Source organism: Gorilla gorilla, chromosome 13 (assembly GCF_029281585.2).
Source record: "Gorilla gorilla gorilla isolate KB3781 chromosome 13, NHGRI_mGorGor1-v2.1_pri, whole genome shotgun sequence".
In the NCBI taxonomy this organism is placed as follows: Eukaryota; Metazoa; Chordata; class Mammalia; order Primates; family Hominidae; genus Gorilla; species Gorilla gorilla.
In genome coordinates this window covers 59900219-59918543 of record NC_073237.2, presented here as the reverse complement: position 1 = coordinate 59918543, position 18325 = coordinate 59900219, and the positions used below count along the sequence as shown (strand labels likewise).

At 40.6% G+C, this 18325-nt stretch overlaps 1 protein-coding gene across 2 annotated transcripts in view; it reads right to left on the bottom strand.

Annotated features, from left to right (window-relative positions):
* Window positions 1-2025: 2025 nt before the first annotated feature.
* Window positions 2026-18325, bottom strand: part of AK3 (adenylate kinase 3) — a 31634-nt gene continuing 15334 nt past the window's right edge. For both annotated transcript variants that reach the window (XM_004047763.5, XM_004047764.4), the window contains exons 2-5: window positions 14986-15105; window positions 11617-11789; window positions 10897-11015; window positions 2026-3966 (exon numbers count right to left, since the gene is read on the bottom strand). In XM_004047763.5, coding sequence (XP_004047811.1) covers window positions 3846-3966; window positions 10897-11015; window positions 11617-11789; window positions 14986-15105 — 533 coding nt within the window. In that variant the 3' untranslated portion in view covers window positions 2026-3845. The remainder of the gene's footprint in view (window positions 3967-10896; window positions 11016-11616; window positions 11790-14985; window positions 15106-18325) is intronic.

The window sequence follows — 18325 nt, the reverse complement described above, 5'->3', positions numbered from 1 at the left end:
TTGTCTGGGTTGAGGTTGGGCTTTCCATTTCAATTTTGCCATTATAGCAAACATACTTTTAACAAAACCCTTAAATCTATCCATTTCTCATCTGTAATAGACATGTATATACAATTGCATAGTTCTGAGAAGTTGATTTATCTGAAAATTATTTGCTTACTATGTGAGCCAAGGGGGTCGGGAGGGGGACACAAGGGTAAATATAAGTTCATTATGGATTGTTTACCATCTAACATGAAGTGAAACCATTCTCATAAGCTTTGAAGAATTAGACTTGTTTGATCTCTAAATGTAGAAAATGATTGTTAAAATTCCCACATCTTTCACATAGTTAACAGCATGATTCTTCATGTTATTTACACATCAGACATTTAACTTGGAATCCTTTAGAAAAAGATGACACAGTGCTGGACTGATTTACACGTAGGCATGACAGTTTATTCAGTGCTATATATGGAAAAATCAGTGTTTATATCATTTAGTGAGCTAAAAACAAATAAAAAGCAGGAGGGGGATAAGGGCTCTACAAAGCATACTGGCTTTTACCAGAAGCTTTAAGCACAGCTACACTATTTTAACTGTTTAAAAATTTTTTAACCATAACTTCCAAGATGAAAATCTTTAACTGCAAAGATAGAAAAGCTATTTCTACAGTTTATCAGGGCCTGAGGATTTATTTTTATTTTTATTTTTATTTTTTGGTCAATGAGAAGACACAACATATTCTAAAATACAAATTCTTGCTGTTGGTTGCAACTATAGCAATTTAACATAATTTGAGATCTAGAATTACAATGATTTGTTGTTAGTACAGGGCAGTTTTGTCACAAGTTATGAGGATCCAAAATATCTTGCTAGAATGCCATTATATATAGCTGGGGGAAAAATAGCCACAGGGTGGGGTTTAGAAATTTGAGCCAGTATTTAAACTATTTGAAATGGAACTCACAGAAATTTCTGGATGGTGCTAACAACTGCTAGTTTGCATTTCCCACAGTACACTCTGCTTACAAAAGGTATAGCAAAATAACTTACTCTATAAAATAAATGAGTTGAGGTGCTGTTCTCACTGGCTTTTTTTTTTGAGACGGAGTCTCCCTCTGTTGCCCAGGCTGGAGTGCAGTGGCACGATCTCAGCTCACTGCAACCTCCGCCTCCCGGGTTCACACCATTCTGCCTCAACCTCCCGAGTAGTAGCTGGGACTACAGGCGCCCGCCACCATGCCCGGCTAATTTTTTTTTTTTTTTTTTTTTTTTTTTTTTTTTTTTTAGTAGAGACGGGGTTTCACCGTGTTAGCCAGGATGGTCTCGATCTCCTGACCTTGTGATCCGCCCGACTCGGCCTCCCAAAGTGCTGGGATTACAGGCGTGAGCCACCGCGCCCGGCCTCTCACTGGCTTTTAACAAAAGTATAGTAGTTTCTCCTAGCCATGGCATTCAGCTCCATACATGTATTTCCATGTGGTACATAAATCTTAATGATGGTCATTACAGAATTATTTTTTTGGGTGGGAGCAGTGGCTTACACCTGTAATCTCAGCACTTGGGAAGCTGAATCAGGAAGACTGTTTGAGGCCAGGAGACTAGCCTGGGCAACATATCGAGACACCGTCTCTACAAAAAATAAAATTAGCCAGGCATGGTGGTACATACCTGTAGTTTCAGCTACTTGGGAGGCTGAGTTGGAAGAATTGCTTGAGCCCAGGAGTTCAACGTTACAGTGACCCAATTATGCCACTGCACTCTAGTCTGGGCAACTGAGTGAGGCCCTGTCTAAAAAAAAATAAAGAAAAAAGTTGTATTACAGTCATATTCATTCCTAAAGTAATGAATGTATGTGCAAAACTTTGGGCTAAGTGTTTGGGGGTGGGGAGGGAATGGTCACAGGAAATAAGAGTCTTAATTCTCACAGCCATGTTCTTCCACTCCTCACTTTGATTTCCAAATCCCCTAAGGGTATTATGAAGGCCGGTATGGCTACCATAGCAGGAGATGAAGTATTGCATAAACTGAAACCAGCCTATGGACTGTTTTAAGATCATTTATTAGAACAGTCATTCAGAAGCCATTGAGACATCAGGCAGCAGAAAGGAAGGTGGGATGGAGCAGGCCCTGTGAAGGACCAAGGACAAAGTAATAGCCACAGTTATGAAATTTCATTTTATTCTGACAAAGACTAATATATGCTTGATAACATAGTGATAATCCATAAGTTTGGTATTTCACAACATTTTTTAGAAAGCACATAAGATTAACATTCAAATAAGGCATTATAGAAAGTTTTATAAAGAATGAAGTGTTTCCTATATTTCTTTTAAAAAACCTTGGTTCATCTTGAAAGATAGATGAATTTTTTAAATATCAGAAGAAAAGGGAAATAAAATTTTCCCCCCAAAACACATAAGAACCACTTACTGGCACGTGTATTTTAAGTACCTGGGAAAAAAACGGAACAGATTTTTAAAGGCAATAACAACTTGTAAGACGGCTTGTTTCATTTGATTTGGCACCAAGTAAAGTAAGAGTAAATATGCCATGGAAGACATAATCAAGTTTTTCCTCCATCTCTCATATTTCCCCACTTCTACCAGACCACACAGTACATCAGCAACCATCCTTTAGATTCCAATTTTTAAATGGCTGCTCAGATGACACCAATAGAGTTCTTTCTCCTTAAAATATGGTGGCAGTGAATGCTAACAGGTATCAATTTCTTTGATCAGGAACAAAGAACTTCAGGAAACTCACTTACTTTCCTGGTCCTTGTTAACCTATCATGTAAATTCTTTTTATTGGTACACCTGTTTACTAACTATGATTGATTGCTATTTATGCCAAGGGAGCATTTCCCAGGCATGCCTCATCTATTTACTAACAACAAAGTATGCTTACTTTATTTACATAGTGCCACGGGTTTCTCTTTTTTCTTCTCTTTTTTATTGGCGGGGGAGATGGTACTATAACTTGTTATTTATCAGAGCAGATCATACATTTGGATCAAAAAGAAAAACCAGCAAGTAGATCCTAAAACACATTTCTTAACCTGAGTCATAACTGAAAACATAGACTTTAATTACATTTTGTTGAAAATTCATTCAACTTTGGTGCTTGTAAAAGCACTTATGTCAATTTTTGACATAAATCATAACCCTCAGTACATAGGTATTTTCAAAGGAAACAAGTCATCTTAAAGTAATATTTTTCTATATGCTAACTGATACATTTTTATAGCAAATTGAAAATTCTGAGTAAACTGAAAGTATGCTTAACAACAAAATAAATACAGCATATATGGTTAACATATACATTTCTTAGTGTAAAGGCAGCAGTGAATTTGTGTCTCACAATAAATCTGTAAATCCAGTTGCTTTCTTTCTGGAATTTTATATAGTGTCTCACCATGTTCCACAATGCTGGAAATGTCTTTTTTGGCATCAATCTATGCACAAATTTCTGATTACGTATTTTCTCCAAATGACATGTAACTTTTTTTAACTTTTCCAGAAAAATATGGAAACTTTATCAACCACTTATTAACTGAACAAAAAGTTAGATTACTACCAAATGCTCTTTTAATTTTGCTCTAACAGATGTTTTAAAAGTTCAGACATCGCTGATGTTTTTGAGGATAACTGCATACAACACACTAGATGATTTCAAACGATGAATCTTAGTATCCGAATCATTTGGCACATCCTTAGTATCCAAAATAAATTGAGTAGAAATAAAAGTAATATAATTTTCAAAGAATTCATACATACTAGAAGTCTTAGGAAAAGCAGCTTCTAAATGCAAGGACTAGGAGGTTTGCCCATCTTACTATTAATAGTTACACACATTTCTCCTCATGGAGTAACTGAAGCTTTCTGGCTTCTTTGTGGAACTTTAGTTTGTAGGAAAGCATATACATAGGGCCAAATCTTGTTGGTTTCTGTTCCGGAGAATGTTTCCAGCACCCCTTTTTTCCTAAAGATGAAACAAAAACAAAACAAACACACACAGGTCTGAGTCTTCCTAATAAGCTCTTTCAAAGCCTTTCTGTAAATAATGATATTGAAGATATAGGAGTCTTGGTAAGTATAGGTTTGTGTAATCAGGAGAGAAAGGCACTTGGCTGGGCACTGGAAAATGTACATTTTGGTTTCAGTTGTGCTCTCTGGCTTACAAAAATGGGTGCTTAAAAAAATAACAGCACCTATCATTTATTTTATTTATTGAACATGCACTGTGTGTCAAAGGCTGTGCTACATGCTTTACATATTATAGTTTGTTTAATCCTTTCCAAAGCTCAAATTTTCTTATTTTACTAATAAAATCATCCCTTTGTAATGTAACTTAGCCCAAATCACCAAGTTGGTAGTACATTTCCAAACAGAACCTATAAAATACCAGAACACCCATTAGCTTTTTTTTTCTACTTACTCTTTTGCAAAAGCTACTTTCTAATACTTGAGTATCTTTCCTTTTTGCCCAGGCCAACATTTATGTTCTCCTCTATTCCACTCTTCTGAATATTAACAGAAAGGGGAATAAAAAATGTCGGTTTTATTGGGTTTCCTATTGACTGTCTTCATTTCTTCCCAGGCAGATTTGTCTAGCTTGTCACTAGACCAGCAGCCAAAGTCTATTTTATTTACTCCAGTTTCCTGTGGATAATATGGTGAGGAGTGAGATCAGAATCCTGGGGTTGCTTTTCAAGCCACACAGATTCCCTCCAAAGATTCTGGCCTTCCTCTTGCTAATACCCGTCCTCTAGCCCATGCGTACACCTACACATATACACCTACACATATACACCTACACATATACACACCTCCACATATACACGCCTACACACACACGCCTACACACACACGCCTACACACACACGCCTACACACACACACCTACACACACACACCTACACACACACACCTCCACATATACACGCCTCCACATACACGCCTCCACATACACGCCTCCACATATACACGCCTCCACATATACACGCCTCCACATATACACGCCTCCACATATACACGCCTCCACATATACACGCCTCCACATATACGCCTACACATATACGCCTACACATATACGCCTCCACATATACACGCCTCCACATATACACGCCTCCACATATACGCCTCCACATATACGCCTCCACATATACGCCTCCACATATACGCCTCCACATATACGCCTCCACATATACGCCTCCACATATACGCCTACACATATACAGCTACACATATACACACCTACACATATACACACCTACACATATACACACCTACACATATACACACCTACACATATACACACCTACGCATATACGCCTACGCATATACGCCTACGCATATACGCCTACGCATATACGCCTCCGCATATACACACCTCCACATATACACACCTCCACATACACACCTCCACATACACGCCTCCACATACACGCCTACACATATACACACCTCCACATATACGCCTACACATATACACACCTCCACATATACGCCTACACATATACACCTACACATATACACCTACACATATACACACCTACACATATACACACCTACACATATACACACCTACACATATACACACCTCCACATATACACACCTCCACATATACACACCTCCACATATACGCCTACACATATACACACCCACACATATACACACCTACACATATACACACCTACACATACACACCTCCACATATACACACCTCCACATATACGCCTACACATATACACCTACACATATACACCTACACATATACACACCTACACATATACACACCTACACATATACACACCTCTACATATACACACCTCCACATATACACACCTCCACATATACGCCTACACATATACACACCCACACATATACACACCTACACATATACACACCTACACATACACACCTCCACATATACACACCTCCACATATACACACCTCCACATATACACACCTCCACATATATGCCTACACATATACACCTACACATATACACACCCCCACATATACACACCCCCACATATACACACCTCCACATATACACACCTCCACATATATGCCTCCACATATACACACCTCCACATATACACAACTCCACATATACACACCTCCACATATACTCCTACACATATACACCTACACATATACACACCTACACATACACACCTACACATACACACCTACACATACACACCTCCACATATACACACCTCCACATATACACACCTCCACATATACACACCTCCACATATACACACCTCCACATATACGCCTACACATATACGCCTACACATATACGCCTACACATATACACACCTACACATACACACCTCCACATATACACACCTCCACATATACACACCTCCACATATACACACCTCCACATATACACGCCTCCACATATACACCTACACATATACACCTACACATATACACCTACACATATACAGTTAGACATATACACACCTACACATATACACACCTACACATATACACACCTCCACATATACACACCTCCACATATACACACCTACACATATACGCCTACACATATACACCTACACATATACAGCTACACATATACAGCTACACATATACACCTACACATATACACCTACACATATACATCTACACATATACACCTACACATATACAGCTACACATATACACACCTACACATATACACACCTAAACATATATGCCTACACACATACACACTGGTTTAAAGACTGCATAAGGACAACCTAAGAACTCTGGTTTATTACTTTGTGAAAACAGGATTCCTTATACCTTTGTAGCCCTTCTTACTAGGTTTTCAGGGGTTTCACTAAGGACAAAAGCATTCTTTTCTTGATACCTCATAAAATTTGCCACAGTTAACTTAAATAACACCCACTGTTTTCTCGGTAAGAAACATCTGCTAAGGAAGGAAATTATGCAAATACAGCATTCTTGGGATATTAGAAACCCTCCTGCTTCTAAATTCACTGGCACCTGGTACAGCTTTCAAGGGAACAAGCTTCTTAACTGTTGTAAGCCTCTTGAAGAGCCGATTTAAAAATCAAGCCAGTGTCACAAGTGGGTTAATTACTGAGGGCACAATTGCAGGCACCTATTCGATCCTAAATCGTGGGTGAACATTTGTCATTTTAATTTCTGTGTAATAAAATGGAACCAGCTTCAACAATTGGTCCTCCAAAGAGTAAGAGCATCATGTTGTTTGTAAACATAGACCAGTTACTCTATAATGTCCCACAGCTAAAAGGTTTTTTTAAAACAACCAACAATACAACTGTCAGCATTTCTAAATAACAATGCTGACTATTACTAACATTCTTGCAAATAAACTTTCAGTTTTTAGTCAAGTCTCGCTGAGTTCTATGTGTGGGAGCTGAGAATGAAAAGATTGAATTAGGCCGGGTGTGGTGGCTCAAGTCTGTAATCCCAGCATTTTGGGAGGCCAAGGAGGGTGGATCACTTGAGGTCAGGAGTTCAAGACCAGCCTGGCCAACATGGCGAAACCCCGTCTCTACTAAAAATACAAAAATTAGCAGGACATGGTGGCACGTGCCTGTAGTCCTAGCTACTGAGGAGGCTGAGGCATAAGAATCGCTTGAACCTGGGATGAGGAGGCTGCAGTAAGCTGGGATGGCACCACTGCACTCCAACCTGAGAGAGAGTGAGACTCCGTCTCAAAAAAAAAAAAAAAAAGAAAGAAGGAAAGAAAAAGAAAAGAAAAGCTTGAATTAACAGCAAGAGGCAGCAAAAGCCAGAAGCAGCCTAGAAAGACTTCTAAAATATCTCCTAAGACAGGGGCCCGTGTCTTTCACTTCATCTTCACAGCTTTCCTTAACTTCCCTTACTACTTTTTTTTTTTTTTTTTTTAAGACAGGGTCTCACTCTGACACCCGCGCTCTAGACTGCAGTGGAGCAATCATAGATCACTGCAGTCTTGACCCACTGGGTCCAAGCAATCTTCTTACCTCAGACTCCCCAGTAACTGGGACTATAGGCATGTGCCACCATGCCTGGCTAATATTTTTTTTTATGTTTTGTAGAGACAGAGTTTCACCATGTTGCCCAGGCTGATCTTGAATTCCTGCCTTTTCGATCCTCCTGCATTAGCCTCCCAAAGTGCTGGGATTACAGGCATGAGCCTCTGTCCCAGGCCCCTTCCCATATTTTGATATTTTGACAGAACGAATCCCAACAACCCCTGGTACTTCACTGCTTTGGGGGATTATCATTCATAGCCTTGCAGTGGTGGTGTTATCTGCCCAGCAACAATGCATTCTCCCTTCCTCTGGTTACCTTTGGGAAACAACCTCTCCACCAAACTCAGTCGACGAGGTTCAGGAGAGACTGTCCCCACTCCCCATCTTCAAGGATGGACATGATCAGAGCTAATCGGTGCCAACCCCAAGACTTTTGCTGGCAAAAGAGGCTCTTTGCTGCTGGGGTTTCTGACTGGTAGGAGGTAAACTGGAAAGTTGAGGGGCTGCTACACAGGGAGGGCACACCTGAGACTGAAGCCAGCACAGGACAATGGAGCTGAGTGACTGAGGCCTGATGATAGGTGTTTTTGAACACCTGGACCCATCCATCTATCTTTGACTTTTTAGTTACATTACCAATAAATTCCCCTTTTGCTTAACCTGGTGTGAATTAGGTTCTTAGTTTATATAAGCACATATCATATTGTATGATAAATACTGTTTACCCAGCTCCCCACCTCACCCACAAACATAGCTTCTTGGAGCCTGACAGGGACTGGATCTAATTGTCCATGTGGACCAAGGGCCTAGCACAGTGTCAAGAGAGTGAACAATAATTGCTGACAATGAATGATTTAATAGACACCAGGGCTGTTGTAGGACTTTCCAGGATCTCTCACTTAATTCTTTTAACAACCCTATAAAGCAGATGCTATTTAATATTGCCTGATTTTACAAATAAGGGATTTGTGGCATGGGGGTTAAATAGCTTGCCTAGGGCAAAAGAGACGGTAATTTTCAGAACCAGCCTCATTAAACAAATGAAAAAATTATAGTAACAGCTACTATAAAAAATGGTTTGCCAACCTTGTAATTTTACGCTCCAGAAAAAATTAAGATGGTTTGAAAGGCCAGGCATGGTGGCTCGTACCTGTAATCCCAATGTTTTGGGAGGCCGAGGCAGGAGGGTTGCCTGAAGCCAGGAGTTTGAGAGTAGCCCGTGCAACATGGCAAGAGCCCCAGCTCTAAAAAAATTTTTTTTAATTGGCCAGGTCTGGTGGCATGGGCCTATAGTCCTGGCTACTTGGGAGGCTGAGACAGGAGAATTGCTTGAGCCCAGGAATTCAAGGCTGCAGTGAACTATGAAAGAACCACTGCACTCCAACCTGGGTGACAGAGTGAGACCCTGTCTCTAAAATAAATAAATAAATAACAGTTTGGAAACTATTGCTTCAGATTTCCACTGCATACATACCCTATTACAACAACAATAACAATAGCTAACATTTCTATAGTGCTTTCTATGTGTCAGGCACAGTTCTAAGAGTTACCCATATTAATCTTTCAAACCTTTATTCTCTTCCCCAATTTACAGAGGAAAAAACAGGCAGAGGTTAAGCAGAAGGTGAAGGTGAAGATGGTGAGCTGCGACTTGAACTTAGGTATTCTGGCTCCAGAGTCTGTGTTCTGCCCAAGATACTGTTCTGCCCTGATCAGGATCAGTATTCAATAAGTACATAAATGAAAGGGGAGGCAGTCAATCCTCTGTAAGAAGCAGGAAGGCTCAGTAAGAAAACTGGACTATTTCTTAGCCTAAGTCGAATACTCATTCAGTACAGTTCCTATACGTGTTGCAGACAAAACAAGAGCAGACAAAACAATGTTAAAATGTAAGCTTTTAAAGACTGCTAGCCAATTACATAGTCTGAGGGATTAGCTGCCATCTGAGATTCTTCCACACCATAGCATCCTGTATTGGCAAATGTGGTGGGCAATATTAAGTTTGCCTCCCCAGCATTCATTCCAGCCCTGCCTCCCCTACCGACAATCCCCAGCTTACAATTATTCAACGCAGGATTTTTCAGCTTTATGATGGTGCGAAAGCAACATGCATTCAGTAGAAATTGTACCTCGAGCACCCGTACAACCATCCTGCTTTTCAATTTCAGTACAATATTCAGTAAATTATGCGAGATATTCAACACTTTGTTACAAAACAGGCTTTGTGTTAGATGATTTCACCCAACTGTAGGCTAATCTAAGTGTTCTGAGCATGTTTAAGGCAGGCTAAGTTATGGTGCTTGGTATTTTCAAATTACAATGGATTTATTAGGATGTAATTTCATCATAAATTGCGGAACATCTGCACATAGCAGAGTATGGGTGAGACTGTCGCACCGCCAACTCTAGAAGTGGACTAGTCAGTGTAATCAGTGGAATCCTTCCCACCCCAATGACTGGTTCTGCAGTAGGCAGTAACCCAAGCCTGTAACAGTTAGTGCCAGGCATTCCCTGACTGTAGTTCAAGTTGGCTCCATCTGAGTGGTGCTCTGGGAGTCTATTCACTGGAGGAAAGGTTACCCCTCAGCCCTTCATAGAAGAGGAAGCCCTGGCTGTTCCTACAAATGTCTGCTACCATGCAGGAAGCCTAAGGACAAAGCCAATACACACACAGGAAGGCAAAACCAAGAGAATGGCTACACTGATCAAACCCAGGTGTGACTGAAGCCCAACCTACCTTCTGGACTTCCGTTACACAAGCTAATGTATTTCCTTTATTACTTAAGCCCATGTGAACTGGGTCTTTTGGCATTTTACCATTTCAGCTGTAGAGGAAGGAAAATCAAAACTAGACTTAGTGCACCACTATGCAAGAGAAGTTCTGAAAAGCAAAAACTCACTGGTAATATTCCAGGACTGGCTTTGTTTGGTCTTCATAAGCCTTTAGCCTCTTGATAACCGTCTCTGGTTTATCATCCTCACGCTGAATGAGAGGCTCCCCAGTCAGGTCATCAATGCCCTAAACAGGATTAGAAGAGACTAGTATCAGATATCATATTTCTGAAAGATATTTTCATAAGCAGTTCAATTATTTTTAAACACACATCTCTGTGCAAGTGCCAAGCACAAAAATGTGCTAACTTTTAAATAAATGGAATCCAACCTCAAGAGAGATCATCGCAACAGAAACAGGGTATGCCAGTTTCATTTCCACAGTTATCAGTCACTTTAGCCTTAGAGTAAAAGGTTTTCTAAGCAGCCTCTAAGTAAGTTCATATATATTCAAAAAGATTCAGCTATAAACTTGGAATTTCAACTGCAAGTCCTAAATAAACCAAGGTGTTATGAATCTCTATCAGCCCAGCTCCTAACACACTCCTTGGCAAAGTAGGAAATCAACAAATGTTTTTGAATGAGTAACAAACCCCTGTTGCTCCTGGGGCAACCTTTAGCACCAAGCTCAGTGGACTTGATCAGTCAACTATACCAAGTAACCTGAGAACATACCCTCAGGAGTTTTGGTCAGTCAGAGGATTTCCAAGTTCACTAAACTTATGTCTGTTAGGGCAAGAGGACTCAGGGACAGTCTGCTATGTGACAGTTCCACAACAACTACTCACCACAGTTTTGGGAGGGTTGAATTCAATGTTATAGACTCGGCCACTGGCGGGATGAATCCAGCGAGCAGTAAGGCGTTGTTTAATGACCTCAAAGGGCACATTCAGGTTAATCACTGTGTCGATCTGATAAGCTCTATCTAGGGCTTCTGCCTGTGGAAGTGTCCTTGGAAAACCTTTATAAAGTGAAGAAGAAAAAACAAAGGAAGTACGGGGTGGGGGGTGGGGCGGGTGGAGAAGGAAGAAAGAAAAAGAAAGAATTAATGTTGGACAGTCTGAACAAAAGGAATGAGGCTCACCAGGCAGGCCGATCACAGCTGCAGTGCAACTGTGATGGTTACCTGTCAACTTGACTGGGGCATGAGTGCCCAGATATTTGGCAAATATTATGCTGGGTATATCTGTCAGGCTGCTTTTGTTATGAAATTATCATGGAAATAGGCAGACTGATAAAGTACATTGCCCTTCTTAATATGGGTGGGCCTTATCTAATCAATTTTAAGGCCTGAGTAGAACAAAAGGCTGACCCTCACCCAAATAACAAAGAATTCCTCCTGCCTGCTACCTCTAACTGGGACACAGGACTTTTCCTGCCTTTAAACTCAAACTGAACTCATGATCTTCACTCAAATCCAGGAGCTGGCGGGGCACAGTGGCTCACGCCTGTAATCCCAGCATTTTGGGAGGCCAAGGAGGGCGGATCACCTGAGGTCAGGAGTTCAAGACCAGCCTAGCCAACATGGTGAAATCCCATCTCTACAAAAATACAAAAATTAGCCTGGCATGATGGCAGGTGCCTGTAATCCCAGCTAGTTGGGAGGCTGAGGTGGGAGAATCGCTTGAACCCGGGAGGGGAGGTTGTAGTGAACCAAAATCCTACACCACTGCACTCCAGCCTGGGTGACAGAGCAAGACTCCTCAAAAGCAAACAAACAAACACTCCAGAGGCTATTTCTGAAATATGACAAAATGAAACTAAAGTCCAGCTAAAGGAAAACTATTAATGCAAAAGGACAAAACCCTAACAGATAAACAGATGTGTTATATAGCTAAACAATGTGGTTCAAAAACAGAGAGACAGGCAAATGTACCTAATGAGTGAATTCAGAAATACACCCAAGCATATTAGGGAATTTAAAATAATACTTTGATCACAAACTTTTGACTCTGCAATGTTGTTACTAAGGACATTTTGTCCAGAATACCAGAAAAAAAATTAAAATTAGTAGAAATAATACATTTTCAAAAATGATGAAAGTTAGGCCATACATGGTGGCTCACACCTGTAATCTCAGCACTTTGAGAGGCTAAGGCAGGAGGACTGCTTGAGCCCAGGAGTTTGAGACCAGCCTGGGCAACATAGCAAGACCCCTTCTCTACAAATAACAATGACAACAACATTAGCAGGGCATGGTGGTGCATGCCTATGGTCCCAGCTACTCAGGAGGCTGAGGCAGGAGGATCGCCTGAGCTCAGGAGGTCAAGGCTGCAATAAGCCATGATGACCCCATTGCACTGCAGCCTGGTGACAGAGCAAGATACTATCTCCAAAAAAAAAAAAAAAAAAAAAGTGACAAAGGTTAAAACCACACATGGATAATTTGTTAGAGCAAAAATATCATCTGAAAAATTACATTTTCTTGTTAACAATGAAATGTGGAAAAATTTGCCAGTGACCTAGACCTTACAATGTGCTAAAATGACAATGATAACGACTAAAACTATACCCAGGAAACCTGGATTTGGGAGAAATAATGGCCCTTTCCTGGGCAGCATCACCAGCCTACCTTGGTTTACCTTGTTCCTGCTGCCAAAGATAACCTGTCTCTCCACCCATGTAATCCTACTCATTCCTCAAGACCTCCCACAAATGGGAATGTTTTTCAGCCCCTTCCACCTCATAAAGAAGCAAGACTTTTCATTAAACTTTTTAAAACAAAATTTTGAATTCTGAACCATGCAACATATTTTGTTTTAAAAAGGAGAAGACGCCAGGTGCGATGGCTCATACTTGTAATCCCAGCACTTTTGGAGGCTGAGGTGGGCAGATCACTTGAGGCCAGGAGTTTGAGACCAGTCTGGCCAACATAGTGAAACCCTATCGCTACTAAAAATACAAAAATTAGCCACGTGTGCTGGTGGGCACCTGTAATCCCAGCTACTCAGGAGGCTGAGGCAGGAGAATCACTTGAACTGAGGAGGAAGAGGTTGCAGTGAGAGGAGATCGCACCATCACACTCCAGCCTGGGCAACAGAGCCAGACGCTGTCTCCATTAAAAAAAAAAAAAAAGTGCCTACTCCTCCACTACATTACTCTCTGTTCACATCAACTTCTTTTTTTTTTCTGAGACAGAATCTCACTCTGTCACCCAGGCTGGAGTGCAGTGGCGCAATCTCGGTTCACCGCAGCCTCTGCCTCCCGGTTCAAGCAATTCCCGTCTCAGCCTCCTGAGTAGCTAGGGTTACAGGTGTGCGCCATCACGCCCGGCTAATTTTTGTATTTTTAGCAGAGATGGAGTTTCACCATGTTGGCCAGGCTGGTCTTGAACTCCTGACCTCAGGTGATCCGCCCACTTTGGCCTCCCAAAGTGCTGGAATTAAAGGCGTGAGCCACTGCCTCTGGCCCACATCAACTTCTAATTTATCTCTTAGCACTTATATCTGTGCTTATCCAAGTTTTTGTTTACTTGTTTACTACTTGTCTTCTACTAGAATGTACTTTCCACAAGGATAAGACTTCAGAACCTTCTTAGATAAAGCAAGCAAGTCAGGGCTGCAGGGCTTGGCAAGGGCAGCACTGAGTGCATGCACGCCTGTGTGCGAAGGTGGGTGAATGGGGTTGAGTAGGAGAGAAGACTAGATTAGCTATCCTCTTCCAAAAAAGGATATTATGACTCAGATCTTCTTGAAGAAAAGGCTTATCCCAAGTTTATCCCAGTTTTAGTGAGAGCTGAGGACTCAACTGAAACAAATCTCTTTTGTGTCCTCTCTATATTAACAAAACTAAAAATCAACCTACCCTCAAGGATTCTGCCATACTCCTGGCTAGGGAAAGTTTACAGCTTATTGTAAATTACTCTTGGGTCTTGCTTCTTCTGTGGTGATCCTCCCATATCACAAAATATTCTCAAAGAAAGGGGAAAGGAACTAAAGTTACATCTGAAGGGAGCTTAGAAATCATGCAATTCACTTCCCTCTTTCCATTTGGATATAGAACAGGTCCCAGAGAAGATGACTGGTTTCAGGATAGTCCCAAGCACCCCTCTCCCCAAACCACCATCCTTGACGTCTGTCTGAAGCCCATGAAATGCTCATTCTCCTGCCAGCACTCATTATTTTGGGAAGGTGAAATGCTCATGAGACTCCACTTACCATCCAACAGCCAGCTATACTGGGTGAGATTTTTCAGCTCATGAAGGGCCAGCCGAGTCATGACATCATCGGGGATGAGTTTCCCTTGGTCAATGAAAGCCTTGGCTAACACGCCAATTTCTACAGCAAAGCGGGGAAAAAATCAGTAAGTGCATTTGTTTTATCCCATTCCAGGCACCTCGGAACGAGTTGCCTAAAGGGGGAGTCTGAATGGCATACTCATCTGAAAATGTGCATCATCAACTTTTCTGATAAAAACAAAGGTTATGGCCAGGAACAGTGGTTCATACCTGTAACCCCAGCACTTTGGGAGGCCCAGGCGGGTAGATCACCTGAGGACAGGAGTTCAAGGCTAGCCTGGCCAACATGGTGAAACCCAGTCTCTACAGAAATAAAAAAATTAGCTGGACATGATGGCGGGTGCCTGTAATCCCAGCTACTTGGGAGTAGCTTGAACCCAGGTGGGAGGCGGGGGAATCGCTTGAACCCAGGAGGCAGAGGTTGCAGTGAGCCAAGATCGTGCCATTGCACTTCAGCCTGGGCAACAGAGTGAGACTCCGTCTCAAAAACAAAAACAAAAACAAAGGTTACAAAATAATCTAAACTTCAGATTCTTCATTATGGAAAAATATATAAGTGTAAATATATAGACAGAAAAAATATTGTAAAGGTATAGACCAATATGTTAACAGTAGTTATCTCTGTGTGATAGAATTGAGTGTTTTTAAAAATATATATATACTTTTCTGTATTTTCTACCAGAAAAAATTATGAAATAGCTGAAATTATTTTCTTTAAAAATAAGAATTTGAAATCATCATTATTTTGAAATGATTCAGTTTAAATGCCTGCTATCATGTTATTGGAGAGACTTTTCCAATCCTGTAAAACAGGTGCTGCTATCGTGACACAATTCAGTTTTTAACCAGATTAGTATTGTGATTGTTATATTTTTATTAACAAAACACTCTGGAAAATGATTTATGAACAATTTAATAATATTACCTACAACTATATGTCACTCTTATGCAATACTATTTTAATTTCTTCATGTTCCCTTACCAAACTATTTCTATACCTTCAGAACCGTAATTCCATCATAATCTGCGTATCTACAATTTTATGTTCTTTTTGTCACTTAGCATTATTTAATAAACACTTTTCGGTGGTTTTATATAGTCATTTTAGGTAACCATATTACACTCCAAATATAAGATATTTCGAAATAAATATATAAAACTACACTTTATGACAGCAGTACTGCTGGACATTTAAATTGTGTAAATTAGTCTTGATTTTTCCTCATCACCAAAGACTCCTGTTCTTTTGCTTTTATTTTATTCCTCTTTGGGATTATTTCCAATAAATAAATTCCCAGATGTCAGATTAAAGGGTCAAGGTATATATGAACATTTTCCTAACTGTTGGTATGAATTGCCATACTGACCCCAAAACAAATTCTAAATTGTCAGATTCATGAAACTTTAGATTTTTAACCAAGAACAGATTCTAAATTGTCAGATTCATGAAACTTCAGATTTTTAACCAAGAACAGTAACTGCATGGACACGGGCTGTCATGTGGCACGTGTGCTGCTGGATTTGCAGACTGCACTTAGAAGAGGGCTTGGCAGATGGAGAGCTCAGGACTCACTAAAACAGCCTTATACTTAATGTGTGAACTTCTCTGTCTACAGGCTTTTGACTACTGTTCTGGGGAGGGACAGCTTCAACCTCATCAACAGCATTTGGAAAAATAATGTAAAAACATGCAATTCTCTAGGGCCAAGTCCCAGAAAAACCTGTTATTGGCCTCTCCCCTCACCTCTCACTCTTCAGGCCAAGCCCTCTTCTAAATCCAAACCAGCTGCAGCAGATGGGTTAGAAGATGGGGTTAATTAATAAAGTACTTAATTTTATCAGTATATGAATAGCTGTAAGAAAAGATTGTCTGCCCTTGCCACTTCTATACAATATTAGAGATTCTAGCCAAGGCAATTAGTCCAGAAAAAGAAATAGAAAGCATCCAGAAAAAAAGATGTAAAACTATGTCTAAAGCCAACGGTTTGAGACCAGCTTAGGCAACATGGTGAGACCCCATCTCTACAAAAGATTAAAAAATTAGCTGGGTGTGGTGGCTCATGGCTGTAGTCTCAGCTACTCAGGAGACTGAGGTGGGAAGATTGCTTGAGCCCAAGAGGTCAAGGCTACAGTGAGCCATGATCATGCTACTGCACTCCAGCCTGGGCAACAGAGTGAGAACCTGTTTCAAAAAAAAAAAAATCATACAATTGAAAGTCCAGAAATAACCTTTCAAATTTATAGTAAACTGATTTTTAATAGGATGCCAAAATAAATGAATGAAGAAAAAGTAGTCTTTTTAACAAATGCTCCTGGGACAAATAAATATCCAGATGAAAAGGAATGAAGTTAGACCTCTACCATGTATAAAAATTAACTCAATATAGGTCATAAACCTAAATGTAAGTGCTAAAGCTACTAAACTTTTTTTTTTTTTTTTTTTTGAGATGGAGTCTCGCTCTTGTCACCCAGGCTAAAGTGCAATGATGTAATCTTGGCTCACTGCAACCTCCCCATCCCAGGTTCAAGTGATTCTCCTGCCTCAGCCTCCCAAGTAGCTGGGATTACAGGTGCCCACCACCATGCCCAGCTAATTTTTGTATTTTTAGTAGAGACAGGGTTTCACCATGTTGGCCAGGCTCGAACTCCTGACCTCGTGATCTGCCTGCCTCAGCCTCCCAAAGTGCTGGGATTACAGGTGTGAGCCACTGCGTCCAGCCTAAAACCTCTTAATAGAAAACACAGGTATAAATCTTCATCACTATGCATTAGGCAATGGTTTCTAGATATCAAACCAAGAGCACAACAAAGGAAAAAAATAGATACATTAGACTTCATTAAAATTAAAAACCTTGTGCTTCAAAGAACATCATTAAGAAAGTGAGGCCGGGTGCAGTGGCTCCTGCCTGTAATCCCAGCACTTTGGGAGGCTGAGGTGGGCAGATCACCTGAGGTCAGGAGTTCGAGAGCAGCCTGGCCAACATGGTGAAACCCCATCTCTTAAAAAAGAAACGAAAAGAAAAGAAGTGAAAATACAATGCATAGCATGGGATGGAGGAAAAATTTTGCAAATCATGTATCTCGTAAGGAATTTGTATCTAGAATATCTAAAGAACTCTTACAACTCAATTTTAAAAAAATGTTAAATGGGCATAGGATCTGAATACACATTTCTTCAAAGATATACAAATGGCCAATAAGCCCATGAACACATGATCAACGTCCTTAATCATTAGGGAAGTCAAATGACAACCACAAGG